General features: G+C 31.7%; 2 protein-coding genes, 1 long non-coding RNA gene and 1 pseudogene across 7 annotated transcripts; 2 read left to right on the plus strand and 2 right to left on the minus strand.

The window, feature by feature from the left end:
- Positions 1–1,185: 1,185 nt before the first annotated feature.
- Positions 1,186–1,649, minus strand: LOC105111707 (uncharacterized). Its single transcript, XR_839647.1, has 3 exons — positions 1,572–1,649; positions 1,286–1,423; positions 1,186–1,222 (listed from the first exon to the last, which is right to left on the minus strand). It is a non-coding gene; the product is annotated as an uncharacterized LOC105111707 (long non-coding RNA).
- Positions 1,650–7,943: 6,294 nt separating this feature from the next.
- LOC105111708 (receptor-like protein 12) lies at positions 7,944–12,324 on the plus strand. 5 transcript variants are annotated; one of them, XM_011007151.1, is made up of 4 exons: positions 7,944–8,537; positions 9,038–9,273; positions 9,787–11,869; positions 11,995–12,324. In XM_011007151.1, exons 1-3 carry the CDS (start codon positions 8,441–8,443, stop codon positions 11,785–11,787), a joined length of 2,334 nt encoding a protein of 777 aa, XP_011005453.1. In that variant the 5' UTR covers positions 7,944–8,440; the 3' UTR covers positions 11,788–11,869; positions 11,995–12,324. The 5 variants fall into 5 exon arrangements, with proteins under 5 accessions (XP_011005453.1, XP_011005452.1, XP_011005450.1 ...); XM_011007150.1 differs by having other exon boundaries at positions 7,945–8,537; positions 9,038–9,561; XM_011007148.1 differs by having other exon boundaries at positions 7,946–8,537; positions 9,038–11,869; positions 11,995–12,071; positions 12,172–12,324.
- Positions 12,325–13,458: 1,134 nt separating this feature from the next.
- On the minus strand, positions 13,459–15,267 carry LOC105111709 (tetrahydrocannabinolic acid synthase-like). The gene has a single exon (XM_011007152.1). It carries the CDS (start codon positions 15,177–15,179, stop codon positions 13,578–13,580), a length of 1,602 nt encoding a protein of 533 aa, XP_011005454.1. The 5' UTR covers positions 15,180–15,267; the 3' UTR covers positions 13,459–13,577.
- Positions 15,268–21,045: 5,778 nt separating this feature from the next.
- Positions 21,046–22,679, plus strand: LOC105111721 (probable leucine-rich repeat receptor-like protein kinase At1g35710; annotated as a pseudogene).
- The last annotated feature ends 776 nt before the right edge of the window (positions 22,680–23,455 follow it).

The following is a 23,455-nucleotide window of genomic DNA, read 5'->3' on the forward strand; positions in this document are numbered from 1 at the left end:
CTTATATTATTAGATACATTATTGTAAAACATATTTTAGTTAAGGAGTTATTGATACTTCAAGTGCAAAATGATGATATAAAACCATGATAAAAATGCACTTTTAAGTACTAATCAGGAATACAATGCAAGTGGCAAAGCCATAGTTTTTTCAATGAGGGGGCAAATTATTAACGAATATTATATTATATAGATATGCATTAAAAATCAATTCAATATATATATATATACACACTAATTCATATCAATTAAAATTAATTTAAAAATACTTTTAAACTGAAAAAACTTACATTATAATTGTTCTCTTCGAGTTTTCATATTTTGAAATCGCTTCATAATAGCTTCATTATCAATCTTATGGAAGATATCTTTCTCAATGTATACAACCAAACTATCATTCATCCACTTATCTCCCATCATATTCCGCAATCTACTCTTGACAATATATAGCTAAAAAAACTCTCTCCACTATAGCAGTTGCAACTGGTAAAAGTAATGACAATTTGATAAGCATATATACTAATAGAAATATCAAATTCTTCTTTGTTTTTACCATTTTCTCTGCAAGATGAGCAATACCTTCAATACTAGAGAACTCATCATCACCACGTAAATCAATAATATACATATCAAGTTAGTCACTAAATACTATAAGGTCCACTATAAAGAATACACTAGGATAAAAAAGAATAAGGTGAAAAAGTTTTTCTTTGTTGAAAGCAGAGAAAAAGTTACTTGGGTGTAAACATACCACACAAAGAAGTAACTCTATACTCGTCTTAGTAAAACGATCATCCAACTCAGTAAGTTGCATGTCAATGATATTATTAAATAATTCATAACGGAAATGGTGTAGGTTTGTAATCCCTTGAGATTTTCACCTTGAACGCCCACGAAGCTTGTACTCATCATCCATATTTAGAATATCAATTCATGTTTGATGCAAAAAGATGACACTTTTTCTAATAAAGATTCTCAATCATTCTCTCTTATTATTTTGAATCATTCCTTTAATATTTTCAATAAACTCATAGCATTTTCTATGTCTTGATCTTTTCTTTGTAATGCTTGTGAGAACTCATTAGTAACTGCTAGTATCCTTATCAAACAATGAAGCATGAATACAAAATTAAATGATTCCATAATATCTGTTAAAACGACTACTTATGTTCTCTATTTTGAGTTCATCCTATCCTCCCTTATAATCTCAAGCACATTAAGAACTGATGAAAACATTGCAAGTAGACGAATAATTGTAATATAGTGGGAGCCTCAACGAGTATCACCTTCTAAGGGAAGTTTCTTGATTCAAGCCTCGTCCACTAGAAATTTCTCCATTTTCAAGTCCTTCAATAATTCTAGCATATTATTTTTCTCTAATCACCTCCATCCTTTTACATGATGCTACAATTATGTTTATAATGCTAAAAATAAAATTAAAGACATCTCCAACTTTATTATGCTTCTTTGTAATAGCCACAAGAGTTAATTGAAGTCTGTGAGCAAAATAATGTATATAATATACACTTGGATTGCTATTTAGAATAAGTGCTTTCAAGCCATTGAATTCACCTCGCATGTTACTAGCTCCATCATATCCCTAACCACGCAATCTTGATATGTTTAGTTCATGTTTAGAAAACAAATCTTTAATAACTGCCCTGAGTGAATTAGCAGTTGTATCTTGCACATGTTGAATACCAATAAAACATTCAATTATATGTCCACTGTTGTTTACATATCGTAGAACAACAGCCATTTGTTCGTTGATTGATATGTCACGTGACTCATCAATTAAAATTGAAAATAATAAGTCACTTAGATCTTTGATAATCATATTTGTAATCTCCTTTGCAGCAGCTTGAGTAATGTCTTTTTGAATATCTAGAGAAGTCAATTTGTTATGTCTAGGATCTTCACTGAAAGTAACTCTTCTAACAGCTTCATTATTTCTGGAAAGAAAATGCAAGAGCTCTAGATAATTTTCTTGGTTGCTTGAACATTCACATTCATCATGGCCACGAAATGGAAGTCCTTGGTGTAAAAAAAACGAGCACACTCTATTGAAAGCATTCAATTAAGTTCGATAATCACTTTGACTCTTTATTTTCTGCTCAGATAACAAAGTAATGATACTTTGTTTTTCATTCATCAAATTTTCATATTTTATTAGAGTTGCATTATGACAACTATTAGACTTTCTAATATAAAGATCAAATCTTTCCTCTTTTTTTTTTTTCAATTTGAAAACCCTTCACCCACAAACGAATTAACACTCTCCTTTGACTTGAAGAGATAACAATACAAGCAAAAGGTAACATTTTTTTCTATGTTATACTCTAACCATGTTGGGTATACACCAAACTAAGCCGGATTAAAGCGTCGTAATGTTGATATATTTCCAAATTGTTTTTGAGAAAAATCATAGCGTGAAGGTTGACAAGAACCTTTTTATAAATAAACTCTTCGGATTGCATCCCTATCATTTATATGGTATTCATAAATTGGTCTTCTTAGGGCAGGGTCAGCAAGGAGAGTGACGGGGTTGATTTCAATATGACTTTTCTTTGTACTTGTTTTAGTTACATGACTTGAAGCTTTGATTGACTCTTCATCCCCAAGAGATTTACACTTGAAATACTTGTCTAGTGACATGTTAATTTAATATGAACTTGCTAGATTTTTTTTTTATTAGTGTCTACATAATAATTAACATAACTACATAATAATTTACTGTTAAATAAAAACTAGTTAAGTTACACAATAATTCTAAATCTTCTATATGAAATTTATTGCAAAATACACATCAATTCATCAAAATCAAATCCCATTTCAATTCATATCTATATGCATATAATAAATGTGTTGATTAAATTATACTTAATTATTTCTAGATATTTAATTAATGAGCAATGCCTAGTGCATGTGTAAGATGAACAATTCTTGAAAAACATGCTTTCTACTTGATATTTTACTTACAAACAAGTCATGTAAAAATTAAATTTCAATAAACTACACTACCAATGCAAGAGATGTCAATAATAGTGGTTTTGCATGAATATTAATTTATTCCTTTATAATAAAAAAGAAACATTTAATTGAATAAATTAGCAGATTGAAACATTTATTTTGAACATATTTATATCAAAAACCCCTAAATTATCATAAATCATAATATTTTTAGTAACTAATTATAAAAGAATAAAATTAAAATTAAACAATGAAATAAATAAAAAAATAAATTTTTTTTACCTAAAATATAAAACAAAAGGCAAAAAAATTAATTGCTTAACTATATTTAATGAGAAATTTGCATACCAGAGAGATAGAGAATAACAGCTCATGAATAAAAAAATCAACATAGCAGCTCATTAAAAAAATAAAGCGGCAAAGACAGGGAACAAAAAATACTCTTTGTCAATAAAGGGATTCCATATTTTTAAGGTTGTAGCATTGATTTGACATAGAAACAAAAGAAAAATGAAAAAAAAAATTATGAATTAGCTATGTATATATATTATATTATATTATATATCAAAAGAAAAAAAAGGAAATATTTATTGAATGATTTGTGTGTGTGTATTATATTAATATATAAGTCAATAAATATAAACAGTAACAATTTCTTTTTTTCCTTCTCCTGCAGCAACAATTTTCTAAACTAATATATTAATATTAAAAAAAAAAAGGTTAAGGGGGCAATTACCCCCTTTTGTCGCACGGTGGCTCCGCCACCGTGCAAGACCAAGGACTCAAATAATCTAAATCAATCAACGGATACTTAGAAATAAGTTTTTTCAATCTTGTGTGCGCTGCCACTCAAAGAAAGATCAGAAGGAGATCCATACTGAACAGTGAATATTATAGTAATGTTGTCGGGCAGTGGCGGAGCCACATTGGAGATTAGGGGGCAACTGCCCCCTTATTTTTGTTATTATTTTAAATTGTTTTTAAATAATAAGTATTGATTTGATTGTTTTGAATTAATTAAAGGTTATATTATTTTTATTTGAATTGTTTATGATATAAAATTAATTTTTTTTACTAGATGAATAAGCAAACATTTTAATTATTGTTAGTGAATAAAGATTGGTATTTGCAAATTAAAGGTTGGTTTTTTCTTAAAAAACCTATTTTTTTTGTTTTTGAAAATGATTTATCATGATAAATTTAAATTATCAATCCTAATCCATATTCATGTATTATGTACGGCATGCTATAGGGTAATGGAATATGAAATAAGTTTCAATAAATTAATATTTATTTTATTATGAATTTTATATGAATAATTTATAATTATTATATAACTGAACTGAATTTTATTATTATAAAAACTTAAAAAAATAATTATAATATATATTTTCTTATTTAAAAGTATTTCTAAATTAATTTTACTTTATATAAAGTAAAGTAGTATATTTGTTTTAAATTAATTTTTAATATATATTTATATAATATAATATAATATTTATTAATTAATTTACCCTCTCATTTAAAATATTCAAGCTACGACAGATAATAAATACACAGCAAACTAGCACATGCTGGGGGGATCGAAGCAACACTCTTGCACAAGGCAGCAAAAACACAAAATTGTGAGGCTGTGTCAATGAATATAACCAAACAAACACATTAAAATTCAAGAACTATATGTGTTGCTGTAGCTTGTGGCTCATGGGAATATGCTGGAATAGGGCAACATATGTCTCTTTGAGTTTTATTTTTTGTTTTGTTGCCGGGAATGATTAATAAGTTGGGTACAGGCGTGTTGCTTCTTGCTACCGTAAAAGATATTAACAAAATTATTAATATTTTTTGGATAGTTAGAATTTTATAAATCTCTAGAATTTATTGAGTAGTTTATGATATGATTTACTATAAATATATATTATATAATTCTATTTTGATGCAGTAAACAAAGTTTTTTTCTCACTTTTATATAGATGTAGATATATTATTGAATCATGCTAATTTTTTTACGACACATATCTTATCAAACATATATAATAAAAAGAAATGAGAGCAGTATATGGTTTAATTAGTTAGGTTTTGAGTTTATTATCTAAATATTAATATTACTAGTTTAAATTCTATAAATCTAGAGTTAGTGGAAGTTTATATAATTATTTATTTAAAAATTTGTGAGATTAGTTAAGATAAAGCAAGCGGATATGACTATCAATATTAATTAAAAAAACTAAAAAGAAAAGATAAAAAAAGATAATATTTGTTATTATTTAGGATATTATAATCCATGTAATTCAGTTAGAATTTTAACAAGTCTAATTAAAGAAATTACCATTCCTCAAGGAAACCACGCTCTTCCGCCGGGGTGGAGCAGCATTATATTGCAGAGGTGTTATCGTGATAATGGAATAGGTAACGGAAAAACGAAAGTTCAAAAGGAAAGAAAAAGAATTATTCATGACTCAGATCAACTGTCGAGCGATCCTCTAAAGAAAATCCCACTGGAAATTAACAGTTTAAACAAAAAGAGATGAAAAGAGAGAGATTAATATCATAATTAAGTAGAAAAACGAAGCAAAACCCTTTCATGTACAGCTCAAACTCATTTATTTGAAAGGGAAAAGGAAAGAAAAAGAAGAAGAAGATGCGTATGAGATTGTAAAGATGACGAAGATGAATGATTACCTTGAGCAGGGTAAGGAGAAGCATGCATGGGGTCACTCATCTCTGCCGAGACTCTCCAGAATTGTAGATGTTAAGATTGAAGGAAATACTGTATTTTAGGAGTGAACTAAGCTAGGAGGAGGCACATTTGGGTGCTCAAGCACAAGAAGATGAAGGAAAGGTTAATAAGTTACTTTCAATTCCTTAATTGATGGGCCACGAGGCTGCATGGAGCTGGTGCTATAATACAAATCAAGATAATAAAAAATTATTTTTTAAAAAAATTAATCCTATTAAAAACAATTATATCATGAAAATCAATTTAAAATAAAATAAATGGTAAAGATTATGGTATCATATCTTTTTCCTTAACAAAAATTAAAATAATAATATATTTAATCGATTCGAGTTTGGTAAGGACTTCACTTTTAATTATTTCTTTCATTTATTTTACCTAATTATAAAATAAAAAATAAAGAAGCTTTTTCTAAAAAAACTAACTAAAGAATGAAATCCAAAGATAACAAATTAAAGGAATAAAAATTTATAAATATTTTTTTAAAAAATAAATGTTAACACAATAATATGTTAAAACAACATACGGTAACTTGTTTTACTTACGAATCAAATTATAAGACCATAACAATCATGTAATAATCAAATTTGAACAAATTAGTCATACAAAAAATAAATATATTGTGAAAATAAATTTAAAATAAATCAAATATTTTTTTTTAAATCTCAATTTGGCATTTTTTCATAAAAAAAGTGTTCAAATGATAAAATATTAGATTAACATGGACTTTGAGTTAACTCATTAAATTTATAATATAAATTATAGATTCTACTGAGTTTAATAATTTTTTTATTATATTTATTTTTTACTTAAATATAAAAAAGCAAAATAAAAAAGTCAAAGAAAGATTAGGCATACGAGCCTTCTAAAAAAAAGGTTGCATACTTGACCTGATTTTATATATATTTTTTTTATTTCTTAAAGAGACAAATGATATTTTTGATTCATATGAAATTTAAAATTACCATTTATTTTTTTTGTTTTTTCCACTTTGATCCTTTATCTTTCAATTTCATCATTTCTCAAGAAAAAAGAAGCAATTTAGTATTAATTTGGGCTTAAAATAGTGAAATGGAGGAAAAATTCAAAATAAACCGACTTCAAACAAATTGTTTTTAAAAAAAAAACATAATCAAGACAAATTTAAAATAAACCAAGTGTTTTTTGTTTAAATCCCAAGCCAACATATTTTTCTTAAAGAAATATTCAAATGGTACAATATTATATCAACCTGGATTTTATGGATTAATTTATTAAACTTGTGACTCAAGTCAAGTCATGAATTTAATAGAATTTAATATTTTTTTTATTATATTTATTTTTATCTAATTATAAAATAACTAAAAAACTAAAAAAACCAGGCATGTGGGCCTTTTAAAAAGAAAAGTTGCATGTTTGGGCTTGATTTTATATATTTTTTATTCTCAAAGGGATAAATAATAATTTGTTTTTGTATGAAATTCAAAATCACCATTTATGTTTTTTGTTTTTTTTACTCTGATTCTTTATTTTTTAATTCCATCATTTCTTAAGAAAAGGAAGCAATTTGTATTAATTTGAGCTTAAAATAGTGCAATCGAGGAAAAGTTCAAAATAAACTAACTTTGAACAAATTAGTCCCATGAAAAATAAAAAAATGCAGATAAATTTAAAATAAATTAAATATTAAAATAAAAATTTTAATTTGACATATTTTTCTTAGAAAAAATATTCAAATGATAAAATATTAGGTCGATTTAAATTTTATAGATTAACTTATCGAATTTATAATTCTAATTATGAACTCAACTGAATTTAATAATTTTTTTATTATATTTATTTTTTATTTAAATATAAAATAAAAAAAAGCAAATACATGGACATTCTAAAAAGAAGAGGCTGCATGCCTGGATCTAATTATATATATATTAATTTCTTTAGTGGATAAATGATATTTGTTTATTTGTATCATATTCAAAGTTGTTATTTTTGCTATTTTATTATTTTATTGCCCTATCTTTTAATTTCATTATTTCTTAAGAAAAAAAAGGCAATTTAATATTAATTTGGGTTTAAAATAGTGCAATGGAGGAAAAAAAAATTGAGAACTAAAAACAAGAAGCTTTTTTGCAATTCAAAGTGATTTGTTAAAAAATACGCAATGAAATTTCCTCACTACTTGGGTGTTCTGGGAAATAAAAAATTTTTCTTAAAAAAAGAAAAGAAAAGAGAGTAAGAAACAAAAACAATCTGTATATACCAATGTAAAAGTTTAAAAACAAACAGGGATGATATTACACATATGTATATCTCAATATTTTTAATTAAACCTAGTTCTAAACGAAAATTTAAAGAAAGAATGAAAAAAAAAAGGAGTAAAATTACACATGATAAAAGAAATATAAACTTCTCTCCCCGATGGCCTGGAAATATAAAATGAAAAGATAAACCAATCAACGGCAACCAGCGGCAAACATTTGAGTAAACAGCAGAGCAGTGTCACCTGCACTGGCGGTCGAACAAGCGGATATCCGGCGACGAGTGGATCCCTAAGTAGATCTCTGATGACAGAGAAACCCTTCTACACTGCGCTTTCGTTGATTCCTCCCGTTAACGTTTTTCAGGTGATCGTTGCTGGCTGTGGATTGCTTGTTTTTATGCTGAACTGACTTGGGTTTTGAGGATTGCATCTTGGTTTCTTCTTACTTGGCTGGTTACTCTGTTTGGTTATCGATGTTGCGACTTGTTTGTCAGGATGAGTCACGCGTATCATACGCGCAATTTTGATGATGTCTTATTTTTTGCAATTGGACGAAAGCTGTTTGTTGTTTTGCCACACCCACCATTTCTCTGTAAGTTCAGATGAACTCTCCCTCCTTGTGTAGCTTTTCGAACAAAATTCTACCTTAATTTACCCAAAAAAACCATATTGATAGCCACGAGAGAAGTGGTGGGTTGCTGTTGAGATGGTGACATTCATGGGAGACTTGATTGTCTTTTAATTTTTAGCTTTGTTAATAAGAATTCAAGTTTGGTTTTTTTACAACAAGTCAACAATATCTGTACAATTTTGTTGGTGGTTTATATGGTGGGATGTGACATAGGCAACTTCTATATCACTAGACTTGTCGAGCCAACCATTATTATTATCTTGAAGAAAAAGAAAAAAGAGAAGACAAGTCAACTTGAAATTTATTTTAAAAAGGCACTGATTTCTCATAAATCAGAATTACAAGAACCCAACAAAAATGCTTTTTTTGCTTCATTTTCATAGCGATAATAATGCCCAAAAACTATCTTTTAATTGTTGTGCTTGTATTGTTGCACATCCTTTTCCTTGGATTCATTACAGGGGCAACTGGGGGGGAAATTGGGTGCATAGAGCGGGAGAGACAAGCACTTCTTAAGTTTAAAGAAGATATTATTGATGAATATGGCGTTCTTTCTTCTTGGGGGGGTGAAGAAGAGAAAAGAGATTGCTGCAAGTGGAGAGGAGTTGGCTGTGACAACGTAACTGGTCATGTTACTTCACTTAATCTTCATTCCTCACCTTTGTATGAGCATAATTTTACGCCTCTAATAGGCAAGGTTAGTAATTCATTACTTGAGTTGCAGCATTTGAATTACTTGGACCTGAGTTTGAATAATCTTGATGAGAGTATCATGGATTTCATTGGCTCCCTAAGCAGCCTAAGATACCTGAACCTCTCCTACAACCTTTTCACTGTAACTATCCCATATCACCTCAAGAACCTCTCAAGATTGCAGTCTCTTGATCTCAGCTATAGTTTTGATGCCAGTGTTGAAAATCTTGGCTGGCTTTCTCATCTTTCTTCTTTGGAGCATCTTGATTTGAGTGGTTCCGACCTCAGCAAGGTAAATGACTGGCTGCAAGTGGTTACCAATCTCCCTCGCCTAAAAGACTTGCGATTAAATCAGTGTAGTCTTACGGATATAATTCCTTCACCTCTTTCTTTCATAAACTCTTCTAAATTTCTTGCTGTACTCCATCTCTCTAATAACAATCTTTCTTCTGCAATATACCCCTGGCTGTATAACTTTAGTAACAGCCTTGCTGACCTTGACCTTTCTGGTAACCAGTTACAAGGTTTGGTTCCAGATGGCTTCAGAAAGATGAGTGCTCTTACAAATCTTGTTCTATCCCGTAATCAGCTTGAAGGTGGCATTCCAAGATCTCTTGGGAAGATGTGCAGCTTGCATACGCTAGATTTGTGCCACAACAATCTCACCGGGGAGCTTTCTTATCTCACTCGGAACTTATATGGACGCACAGAGAACTCGCTGGAGATTTTAAGATTATGTCAGAATCAACTCCATGGTTCATTGACTGATATTTCTAGATTTTCTTCCTTGAGAGAATTAGATATCTCGAATAATCAACTGAATGGGTCTATACCAGAAAGTATTGGATTCCTTTCCAAGCTTGACTATTTCGATGTTTCTTTTAATTCTTTGCAAGGTTTGGTGTCTGGCGGACATTTTTCTAATCTCTCCAAATTAAAGCACTTGGATTTGTCTTATAATTCCTTAGTTTTGAGATTCAAATCCGATTGGGACCCTGCTTTTCAATTGAACAACATTCATCTTAGTTCATGCCACTTGGGGCCTTGTTTCCCAATATGGCTGCGAACTCAGATGAAAGTCCGTTTGCTAGATATCTCCAGTGCTAGTATTTCAGATATCGTCCCTAATTGGTTTTGGAACCTACTGCCTAAGTTGGCTTTCTTAAACATATCTCACAACTTGATGAGGGGAACACTGCCAGATTTTTCATCAGCAGATGCAGTTGATGATACATTCCCTGGGTTTGATTTGAGTTTTAATCGGTTTGAGGGTCTACTGCCAGCTTTTCCTTTTAACACAGCCTCATTGATTCTTTCTAACAATTTGTTTTCAGGGCCAATTTCTCTTATATGCAATATTGTAGGCAAGGCTTTGAGCTTCCTTGATCTGTCAAACAATCTGTTAACTGGACAACTTCCAAATTGTTTCATGAATTGGAGCACACTCGTTGTTCTGAATTTGGCTAACAACAATTTGTCAGGTGAAATTCCAAGCTCTGTTGGATCATTGTTTTCCCTTCAAACATTGAGTTTAAACAACAATAGCCTCCATGGAGAATTGCCTATGTCTTTAAAAAACTGTAGCATGTTGAAATTCCTGGACCTTAGTAGAAACCGATTATCCGGAGAAATACCAGCTTGGATAGGAGAAAGCCTCTCATCTTTGATGTACCTTTCCCTTCAATCTAATGAATTCATTGGAAGCATCCCACTGCATCTTTGTCAGCTAACAAATCTTAGGATCTTGGACCTCTCCCAAAACACCATCTCTGGAGCCATACCAAAGTGTCTCAACAATCTAACTGCTATGGTTCTGAAAGGAGAAGCAGAGACTATCATTGACAATCTTTACTTGACTTCTATGAGATGTGGAGCAATTTTTTCTGGACGCTACTATATCAATAAGGCATGGGTTGGATGGAAAGGAAGGGATTATGAATATGAGAGAAATCTTGGACTGTTGCGTGTCATTGATTTTTCAGGCAACAATTTATCTGGAGAAATTCCAGAGGAAATAACTGGCCTGCTTGGGCTGGTTGCACTGAATTTGTCAAGAAATAATTTGACTGGAGTAATCCCCCAAACAATTGGGCTGTTGAAATCGTTAGAATCTCTTGATTTGTCAGGAAATCAGTTCTCTGGTGCAATTCCAGTCTCAATGGGTGGTATGAATTTTCTGAGTTGCTTGAATGTCTCCTACAACAACTTGTCTGGGCAAATCCCATCAAGCACTCAGCTTCAGAGCTTTGATGCTTCAGCTTTTATTGGCAATCCTGCTTTGTGTGGTCTGCCAGTCACCCATAAATGCCTTGGAGGTGATTTGCCTCCAGTGATGAATGGTGTAATCCAAGGCAATCAAGAAACTGTTCATGAGTTCAGTGCTTGGTTTTATACTGGCATGGAAAATGGATTTTGTGTATTCTTTTGTGGACTTTCAGGTGCTTTACTGCTCATACGTTCTTGGAGACATGCCTATTTCCAGTTTTTGGATGGATCATGGGGTTTGCTCTCTCGATAGTGGCAGCTCATAAGGCTAGATAAAAAGCACTGCCAAACTCTTGCAGTAAGGTTTTGACAGTCTTTCAGATTAGGCTTACAAGGTAACATGGTTATTCCATTTCTTTTTGGTTCTCCAGAATCGGATTTGGCTCAAACTGCTCATAATTAAGTGCAAACAAATATTACAGACTTGTAATTTGTTTCTTACTACTGTTTCTGTTATCAGGATTCTTCGCCGCCCAACAATCATGGCTCTTTTACCTGTGGAGAAGTTCTGTATCATTGGTGTTTGTTGCTGTAATGGCACATCACCTTCTCCCTTTTAATCATCTAGTTCTACCCGAAGCATCCAAGATTTTCTTTCCGCTTCAATTTTGAAAATACTTTGATGTATTACGTACAGTTATGCCTGTAGTTGGTGGACAATTCAATGATGTTGCTGGTTTTTGAATAAAGGTGGAAGAAAGAATGCACAAGTGATATGCTGAATGATCTTGAACATTCGGAGATGATTTTCACCGTCATTTTAATTTCTTTTCTAATCATTGCTGCAGTACATATTTTTTTCGGGTTTCCGGTTATGTTCATTACCGTGTTAGTCTTTTAGTGGGATGGACACTCTGAACTAGCACAGTCGGGGAAAAAAGAAGTGGAAAGTTCCATGTTGCTTGTATGAAATAAAAACACAAATTGAAAATTGAATAATCAAATAATTTCTTGATACTATATATATATATATATATATATATATATATATTATGACCCTATTTAACTCTCTCTTTTTTATTTATTTATTTAAGAGTCTCCCATGACAAATTTAGACAAATATATTTGCTAAAATATTTGTATTATATTATGGTATTTATTGTTCAGAGCACTACAATGGAATTTGATCAAATATTATTTAAATATTTATAATTATAACACAATATCAAAAACTGCTTACACATCATATCAGAGTACGGATGACAATATTAAACAGGCCCCAAATTTGATCTAACCTTAAGGGTTACTTGGACCACTCTTGCAATTACCTGACCGGTAAGTTTCAGAGCTTTAATTCATCGGTTTTTGTTGGTAATCTTGCACTTTGTGAGCCTCCGTCACACGGCAATGTGCTGGAGATCATACAACTCTAATGCCCTATCTGTTATGAAAAATATATATATATATATATATATATATATATATATTAAATGGTTTTAATGTGTTAATGTAAAAAATAAATTTAAAAATAATTTAAAAAATATTATTTTAATATATTTTTAAATAAAAAATACTTAAAAAACAACTGTAAGTACAATATCTAACCGGCTATAAGACTTTGTTTATTTTTGTAGTTGAAAAATGATTTTGTAAAAATTTTTTTTTTTTTGTTTTAAATTTATTTTTTTTTTTTTGATTATTTTAATATGATAATATTAAAAATATATTTTAAAAATAAAAATATTATTTTAAATTATTTTATAAATAAAAAATATTTAAAAAAATAGTGTTATAACTGTAATAAAAAAAAAGAAAATATTCTATCAACCAGTGCATGCCCACTATCCGGAGAGGGCAGAGAATCAATTTTATATTTTTTGTTGACTATCATGGCATTATTCGAATAAAAATTCTTAAAATAAGGATGCATGTGACTCTCAAAATATTCTATATAATGCTCATGACGACATCATAAGAGGGCATGGCCAATTTATCACTGATGAACTCGATATCTTATTCATGTTAATTAAGGACACAGGACTAATGAAAACACCTAGGAGAGATCCAAACAATCTTTCTCAAGCCAAGAATTCCTCTACAGTCTCATTTTCTCCAAGAACGAGGACGAGGTGGGATACTCTGTTCATGCCTGAAGAAGTTGTCAGGATCAACTCTGGTCTTCACTTTCACCAATCTGTTGAAGTTACACTTGAAATACTTAGCACCCCAAACCCTTGCTTCTTCAACACTAGTGTTGACCTTCTCGTTCATGCCCAAATCAAGGTCCCTGTGATTAAGGTATGCCTCCCTTGGATTCTTGGAAACATAAGGTGTCATGTACTCATAAACCTTCCTAGCCCAATCAATGTGCGTTGCACTCTCTGAAGGATCATTCCAGCTGGTCGCGTACTCAAGCATGAACAAGACACCCTTTCTATGAGGAAAAGGAGTCTCAGAATTTGAAATTCTACCCATCACTCCTCCATAAGGAACTAATAAGGTAGCAAGCTTATCTTCTTGAATGAAAAAATCCCATAACCCTTCAAGGGCGGTTTCCTTTATGAGTTTTCTGGCGAAGTCTGGCTTGCTTTTTGTGTAAACTGGGAACAAATTCTTCCGTTGAAGTAGAACTTCAGGAGTTGAATTTGCAGGGAAGAAAGCTTCGTAAAGAACTGAACTGATCCAGTCCATTTCAATACAATCCTTCCTTGTTAAATTCAATTCAGGGAAACTTTTTGCCATCACTTTGAGGAGTCTGTTGGTATCACCAAGAAATAAACCACTATAGACAGTTCTTACAGTTTTTTTACCTGTGGCACTAGCAATACCCGGTCGTATGCCGACGATTAAGTAGAGATCCTCGTCAAATTTATGAGCGACTTGTTGCCATCTATAGAGGAGCTTCGTAAGACCTTGATCCAAGAACCTGAGAACCCTAAAAACTGTCACCGTTGATGGTACTGGAACCAGTTTTACTTTCCAGGCAGTAACTATTCCAAAGCTGGCTCCTCCACCTCCTCTGATTGCCCAAAAAAGATCTTCTCCCATGGATTTCCGGTCAAGGAGTCTTCCATGAACGTCAACTATATGAGCGTCGATGACATTGTCCGCAGAAAGGCCATATTTTCGAAACAATGGGCCATATCCACCTCCTGAAATGTGCCCACCAAGACCTACACTGGGACAAGCACCAGCTGGGAAGGCAAGATTTTTACTCTTCTCTGAAATTCTGAAGTGAAGCTCTCCAACTGTAGCACCTGCTTGAGCCCACGCACTCTTATGCTTGATGTCAACGCTAATGGAACGAAGGTTGGCCAGGTCCACCACAATGAAAGGTGTGTCAATTACAGAGGTGTAAGAGATTCCTTCAAAGTCATGGCCTCCACTGCGGATCCTAATTTGAATTCCAAGCGCTTTTGAGCAAATAACAGCAGCTTGGACATGGGATTCTTGCAATGGTGTGAAAATAAACTTGGGTTTTGGTGCTGAAGGCAATGCGAACCTGAGATTTTGAGCAGTAGATAGTAAGACACCAGTGAATGAAGAGTTTTTTGGAGTGTACAGGATACTGGAGAAAGGAAAGGAAGATTCAGAATTTATCGAGAGACATCTCAGAAATCTACCCTGAATCGGAAGGGAAACTATAGACGAAGGAAATAAAAGGACGATTAGAAACACTGGAATAATGGATGTCAATGGAACCATTTTCCTCTGTTTTCTTTTTTTGTTTGTCTTTCAGGAAATGATTTGTCCTGATCTTATAAAGAGAGAGCTACTATCTGTCGATGATCCTGTAATTGATCTCATCCTAAAGTCAACTTCGCGCAGATAAAAGCATCGGAGACTTCTGACGCAGCGCATGGCGAAAAATATTTAATCGGGTTCTTAAACAATCCAAAATTATTGAAAAAAATATAAATTTAAATTCTGAAGAAATTTCTCAAGTCAAATAATAATATTAATCCTGATTTCTGCTCCCAAATAATGCATAAAGTTGCTTGTATAAAAACTTCAAACCTATCTATATAAAAAAAATTAGATAAAATATGACTCTTACTTCTAACTAGAGAAATCAAATTAAAACTTGATTATATTGGATGGTCAATCATGATCGATTAACAAGAAAAAAACTTTGACACAGCCATACTTTCTCTTGGATTTTGTCTTGTTAATCTATTCCATAAATGAATCCATAAGACATTTCACGTCAGCTTTTCAGTTTTTGTTCCATGCACAAGTCATATCTTTGAATAATTTGCATGTCAAACTGAGATCAAGATTGGGTTGGTATATTCAGTAAAATAAATTTATCTTCTTCAATCAAAAGTGGAAGTATACCTTCTTTACCATCAAATCAACCTTTCAGGATTGAAGTAGATGAAACTATATGCTTAATAAATAAAGTTTCGTGTTGATCCCTATTCATTATTGATGGATTGACATTTTCCTAGTTCTCTCTTGTGAACAAAAAGAAATAAAAATAAAGTTTATGAATCCATTATTTATGAGATCATCCACGAATTAAGTTAAGATATGTCTTTTTAAGCTCAATCAAATACTAAACCTAGATTTATGTAAGTTTGGCGAACTATTAGAGCCATCATCATTGAGTTCCAGGAACTAATTCGTGCCTTCATCTCTACTACAAATTATATATATATATATATATATATATATATATATATATATATATATATATATATATATATATTTAGGATTTTTTTCTAAATAAAGATTGTTTTCTCTCTCAAATATTATTGTCTTAGAGTCCTCAAATTTTAACAAGGAAACCATTTCTAGGTATTGAGAATAATTTATCATCATTTTATCATATCTATTTCCAGAACTTTCTTCTAAAAAATATTATTTTTTCTTTCATATAATATTGATTTAATTATTGGAAAGTCATGCAGGTATTGAGAATAATTTATTATCATTTTATCAATAAAAGATAGACTATATTGCCAAAACTAGGAGATTAGTAATCTTATCTCAAATGTCAGCTTGACCTTCATGAGATAAAATCCGACTTCATCACCTATAATATTGGAAAATATTAAGAAAAAAATTAACCCTTTTGAATTCAATAACCGCAATAATATTTAAGATTCGCCAGAGCTTTTAATTTTATCCACAGGCCAGAAATCTTAAAAACTTCATTGAAGAATGACCTGTGCTTTTTGCTGGCAATTTTTTTTTTGTGCTTCTCTTGTAGCAATCTTTTGGATGCATGCAGTGTCTTTGCCATGATCTCCATGGTCTGAGTTTTTCTAGTATTCATTATTAGGAAAAAAGATTTTTTTTTTTATTGGGTGCTTATATAGTATAAAAAGTTTTATTTTTTAAAAAACTATTTTTGATTCAATTTAAAATTAAGATAAAAATGGAACCCAACATAATAAAAATATTATTTCAAAATTATATAATAATTCCGCCCAGATAAAGCCCACCTGAGCTAGCATCACATGATTGATGATCCCCACAAGTTATCTGTCTCTCTCACGTTACCTCCAGTTGAATTTCTCTCAAAAGGCATTTCTTTTTTGCAATAGGCATTTTTTTTAATGAGAAAACACAATATTATATTCATCATAGATCAATGGATGATTAATTTTTTTTTTTTAAAGTTTGACGAACGTTAAGGTGGTCAAAAGTTGTGAGAAGTTGTGGCTAGTTTTAATTCTTTTATACTCAACTATGCCTGTCAAGTGTTGATAATAATAATTCTACACAAGTGCAAGTGATGAGACTAGCTGGCCATGGCGACTCTTTTTTTGTTGAGGTGCGAGATATTTTTTAAAATAAATTTTTATTATGAAACATATTTAAAATAAATTATTTTTTTATTTTTAATATTATTATCTTAAAATAATATCGAAACACTAAACTAGTTCGCTACAACAACTAATTTTTTCCTAGATATTTTAAGTTGTGGTGCAAGTGCTTTTAAAAATAATTTTTTACTGTAAAATATATGAAAAATATATTTGTTTCAGATTTTTTTGACATTAAAACATTAAAATAATAAAATTAAAACATTAAAAATATCATTAATTTAATACTTTTTAAATAAAAAACACTCTCAAAAAACAATTAAAAAAATAAAAGAGAGTCCAACGCCCCTTGTCTATTGGTATTCGATGGATGGATGAGATCGGGAAAAAAATACTCAGCAAACAGTGATAGCAGCTGCGTTACATGGCTACAGGATTAGAAAAAGCGACGTTAAGATTAATTAGGTTTATATTGCACATGGACAGCATGTGCTCGTTAATTGTTGAGATACTTTCTTTATTCGTTTTCTTATGATTTTGTATTGAGTAATTAATAACTTAGTTTTTTTTTTAAAAAAAAAAACAATTAAATTGGCCACCGGCCAACTCTTTATTATTGAACACTTAATTAATAAATTGATTAAGTTATATATATATAAGGATGTTATACGAAGATTTTTAAACTAGAGGGACTAGCTTATCATTTTGCTAAAACACAAGGTTTAAATAATAATTTACTCTTTTGTGTTTTGTCCTTAAAAAAATATAAAATATATTTAGTTGAAGAAACAAAATAAATATAAAAGAAATTGTTTCTTGAAATGAATAATAAAAAAAAACCAAACATGCTTGATTCCATGTTTGTGTTTATTAAAATTTTCATTAATGCAAATCATAAAATTAAATTAAGTAATTTTGATTCATTAAATGCATTATCAGTTATAATAAAATATATTAATAATAATGTCGTCTCCAGTTATCATAGATTTAGCGACGGAAAGTCTCAACAGTCAAAGCTCACGGTGACTGCAAATATGTTCTTTGGCGACACTCTTCGTGGCAGAAAAAATAGAGCCAAGTCTTTCAGCGTTCAGTTATGACGATTTTACAATCATTAAGTTAATCATGTTTAGAGATGAAAAATTCTGTCGTTGAAAGAATTTATTTTAGTGACGAATTTCTGTAAGTCAATAAAACAAATAATCGGCTGTTACACAATTTATTGTAGCATGTTGAAAATTTTATTTAAAACATGGGTAATAAATATATTTGAGTTCACCATATTTATTTTTTGGATTAAAAATTTATTAAAATTTAATTTAAATATAAGTTTCTTAACATGAAATACTTATCTGATTTAAACAAGCTATGGATGAATACAAAATTAATTTTAGATAATTCTTAGTTGAAATGTTTTAAAATAACCCAAAACCTTGTAAAAACTTGTATCACATAGAGCAAGGAAACAAGCTTTGCTTGTTTTGTTTTTTTATCTAATAAAAATATAAAAAGTTAAAATTAGGCTAAAAGACACATAAATATTTAGAGGGAAGATACCCTAAATAAATTGAGTTTTAGGTTCAAACCTACACATGCACAACATAACCTGACTTAGGCCTCGAGTTAGGCTTGGATTTAAGTTTGAGTTTAATATAAAATAATTTTTTAGATTATAAAAAATTAGTTTTTATCCATTTAAATTTTAGCTTGAGTTTAGTAAATGAAGAATGATTTCTTCTTGCCTATTTGTTTGTCCTGCCCATAAATGTAAGAATCTAATAAGTTTTTTCTAGAACAATTTCTTTAAGACCTTACATAAATGTAAGAATCTAATAAGTTTTTTTCTAGAACAATTTTTCTAACTAAAAAACATCTGATTAAAAAAATATCTAGGTTTAATTATATTTTTATAGAAGATAATCAAAGCTGATAATGAAAAAAATTCTATAAGTTTTGGTTCCTAAAACTCTTTATAAAAATGGCTGAAGAAGAGTGTTTCTGATTTGTTTTTTCTACAATTTTTTGGATAGAATTTCTGCAGGATTTTGACACTTCTTCTACCCAATTTTCCACCATACACCTTCTATTTTAATCTGTGTATGTTCTTTATTTTCTTTTCTTTCTGATCTAGAGTTTAAATTTAGTTCTTGTAGAGAGATTATAAGTTATAATTCATTTGAGTTTATTGGATCTTGTTTAAAAGTGTAAATAAAGAAGGTGGTGTTATTTGAATCCTAAAAATCTTATTAATGTTAATTATTTTGTATCATGTAAAGGGTAATAAAACTTTAATAATAAAGAAATAATCTTTAACAACAACAAAATTTCAGCTTCATTAAATTCTTTGAGCTTCAAGGAATAAGTGTTTTTTATGTCTTTAGATATAATTTTAATATATATTTCAGTATGCATGAGTTAGTTTCAGTCTCTTATGTATGATTTAATATTTGCCTAGTATGTATATACTAAAGTTAACTATGATCTTATTTTTTTTGCTTGCTTGTAAACTAACTATTTTATGCCCAGTTGTCTAATAATCTAGTATTTTTGTGGACAACATAGCATCCCTCAAAAGATTGGCAGTGAAACCAAGTTACCAGGTTTAATTCCAACCACCATGGCTGATCTTCATTTTTGGAATTCTTGAACCTGGGAGAATTCCATCAAGCACTTAGCTTCAGAGCTTTGATTCACCAGCTTTTCTTGGGAATTTTGCACTCTGTGGACCACCTGTCACACAGATTAAATGTGTTGGAGACGATATACCAGAGTCTATCAACTAATTATCACAGGCAAGACAATGAAGATGATGTTGATGAATTCACGAAATGATTCTAATAGTATGGGAATCGGTTATGATATGTTCTTTACTCTTTAGGGGGTTTCAAGTGATTTATTGCTGAAGCTTTCTTGGTGGTCTGCCTTTTCCAGTTCTTAGACCTGTAGATATTGTTAAACTCAGCCAGGCAGGTTGATTCAGAAAACCAGGACCTTGAGCTTGATCCGGAATGAATTTTTAGTTGAACCACACAAGAAATTCACTTAGTAAAATTAATTAGACTCAGGTATTTAGTGATTTGGTTGACCTGACGGAATCAGACCCAAACCTGGTCGGTTCAACAACCAAGGAAAGAGAACAAAACGCTTCGGTTTTAATAAAGACAGTTAACCCTGTGACCTAAGCCATTCTCCGAGACAATATTGTCAGACAACTATGCTTAGACCAATCATGGGGGGGTTCTATGTGACAGTGTGTAGCACCGCAGCAAACCAGGCCGCGGAGAGAATTTCAGAGCTAAGTGCACACGAATGCTTTCTTCCTTTAAAGACTGTAAGGTAATTGAACTTGCCTACCTATATGTTGTTTAGTTCATTCACTTCGGTACAAGTTTCATTCCACCCGTCATTGAAATAATATTACAGGCTCATGGTTTCTTGTGATTATATATATATATATAATCGTTCCCTTAACCAGTTGCAAGGCATTCCAAGATCCTTTGCAGAGTTGTGCAACTTAAGTACACTAGATTTGTGTTACAACAATCTCGTCAGCGATCCTTCTCAGTTCATTCGAAACTTAAAAAGGATGTGCGGAGAATCATTGAAGATCTTGAAGTATGTGGTAATGAACTTCATGGTTCTTACCCGATATTACAAGATTCTCTTCCATGAGAGTCTTGGACCTCTCTGACAACCAATTGAATGGCTCTGTAACAAGGTTTCAACAATATTCTATAATTTTGTACTAAGTTTGGGGGGGGGGGGGCAAATTCATAGGATCATTACCTGATTTTATAATGCTTCCATCTCTGAGTGTGCTGCCGATTTATGAAAATCAATTGAATGGGACTATTCCTGAAACTATTGGAAACCCATCAGAGCTTAATGAAAATCAATTGAATGGGACTATTCCTGGAAACCCATCAGAGCTTGAGCATCTAGATGTTGGTTTCAATTCCTTGGAAGGAGTTGTGCCTGAAGCTCATTTATTGACTCTCTCAAAATCACAGCATTTGGATTTATCTTGTAACTCTTTGACTTTGCAATTCCCATCCTATTGGGCGCCCCCATTTAACTTGGATAGCTTACATCTGGGTTTCTGTGATACGGGGCCTCGTTTCCCTAAATGGCTTGTCGGCCAAACTAATATTTCTGTACTTGATATCTCAGGTGCCAGGATTTCAGATACTATTCCTGGTTGGTTTTGGAATCTATCCCCTAATTTGTCTTGCTTAAACCTTTCCAACAACCAGATGAGTGGAATGTTGCCAAATCTATGATCCGAATATCCTCTATACTTTGGTACTGATTTTAGTTCAAACCAATTTGAGGGTCCGTTGCCAGTATTTCCTTCGAACACAACATCCTTAAATCTTTCGAACAAAAACTTTTTAGGGTCAATTTCTGTTATATGTAAGATCATGGGTGGGGCTTTGAGCTTTCTTGATCTCTCGATAACCTATTATCCGGGAGGCTTCCTGAAAGTTTTATGGAGTGGCCGCAGCTAAATATTCTGAATTTAGCTAATAAAAATTTCTCAGGTGAAATTCTTAGCTCAATAGGATCATTGTCCTGGCAGGGTAACACATCTTAGCTCAATAGGATCATTGTCCTGGCTTGAAGCTTTGGCTTTACACAGCAATAGCCTCTATGGCAAATTGCCTCCATCTTTAAATAATTGCAGCATGCTGATATTTTTGGAACTGAGCACAAATGGATTGTGTAGAGAAATACCAGCTTGGATAGGAGAGAGCCTATCTTCTTTGATATTCCTTTCCTTGCATTCTAATGAGTTCTCTGGAAGCATATCGCTGCATCTATGTCAACTTGCAAAAATTCAAATCTTTGACCTCTCTGTAAATAACATCTCTGGAACCATACCTACGTGCCTAAACAATAAAACTTCCATGGTTAAGGAAGGTGAATCGTAAAATGTGATTGAGAATTCTTATGCAGTATCAATGACATCTGGTACAGTTGGTTTCGGAGACCACTACATGAACAGGGCCCTGATTGAATGGAAAGGAAGTGAGTACGAGTATGGAAGGAATCTTGGGTTGTTGAGGATTATTAATTTTGCAAGCAACAAATTAACAGGAGAAATTCCTGAAGAAATAACGCCATTGTTAGAGGTGATTGTGCTGAATTTGTCAAGAAACAATTTGGCTGGAGTAATGCCAGAAAAGACTGGTCAGTTGAAACAGCTGCCATCGCTTGATTTTTCAGAGAATCGTTTCAGGCAGAATTCCGACCTCCTTGGGTGATCTAAATTTTTTGAGCCATTTGAACATGTCCTATAATAACTTGTCCGGGAGAATTCCGTCAAGCACCCAACTTCAGAGCTTTGATGCTTCGGCTTTTAATGGTAACCCTGCACTTTGTGGGGGCCCCAATCACCCAAAAATGTCCTGGAGATGATACACCTCGAAGTCTACCAGCTAATGATGGCAGCGAAGAAAATGTTGATGAATTCCAGAAATGGTTTTACGATTTGCTGTATGCTTTTGGGGATCTCCGGTTCTTTACTGCTAAAGCGTTCATGGGGACATGCCTATTTCCAATTCCTGGACAAATCATGGAACCGGCTCAGCGTGTATAAAACCAGACTACAGTGAATTTCTCATCTGCCACACAGACCTTCTCTCTCTCACAAAGCTTGGCAGGGTAACAGAGTCTTTCTTCCTTTTACGAAGTTCCCCGGAAATTGGTTTCAACAAGCTTGCTTCTTTATATAAAATAACGTAGCTTGCGCTGATGGTTTCTGGTTGTAATGCTTTGATTTTGAAATCAGGAATAGTTGCAGAAAAGACAGGTTTTCTTCTGTCCAGGGGGAAGCTTGCATCGTTCATCTGTTCGAAGTTAGTTGTTGCATTACCTCTGCTTCTACTTCTACAACTTGGGCAATCAAAATCCTTCATTTTGCTTCAAATTTGTCCAAATTACAGTTCTGTATAAATGCTATTGTGCAGTAGGGAGATTATCTGAAGCCTGGTATATATATAATAAGCCTTTAAGATTTGCATGCAAGGGAAAAGCATGACATAGTAATCTAATATGATGTTTCAATTTGCAAACGATCACAGAGAGAACAACTCTGCTTCTTGTTTGCCTCAGTTTCAACATTAGTGATCAAGCAGATTAAGTTTCAAAGTTCCATATAAAAAGAGAAATGAACGTAGGGCAAAGCACAGAGTCTTGTTTTGAGTT

The sequence above is a fragment of the Populus euphratica genome, unplaced genomic scaffold, assembly GCF_000495115.2.
Source record: "Populus euphratica unplaced genomic scaffold, PopEup_1.0 scaffold306.1, whole genome shotgun sequence".
Lineage (NCBI taxonomy): Eukaryota > Viridiplantae > Streptophyta > Magnoliopsida > Malpighiales > Salicaceae > Populus > Populus euphratica.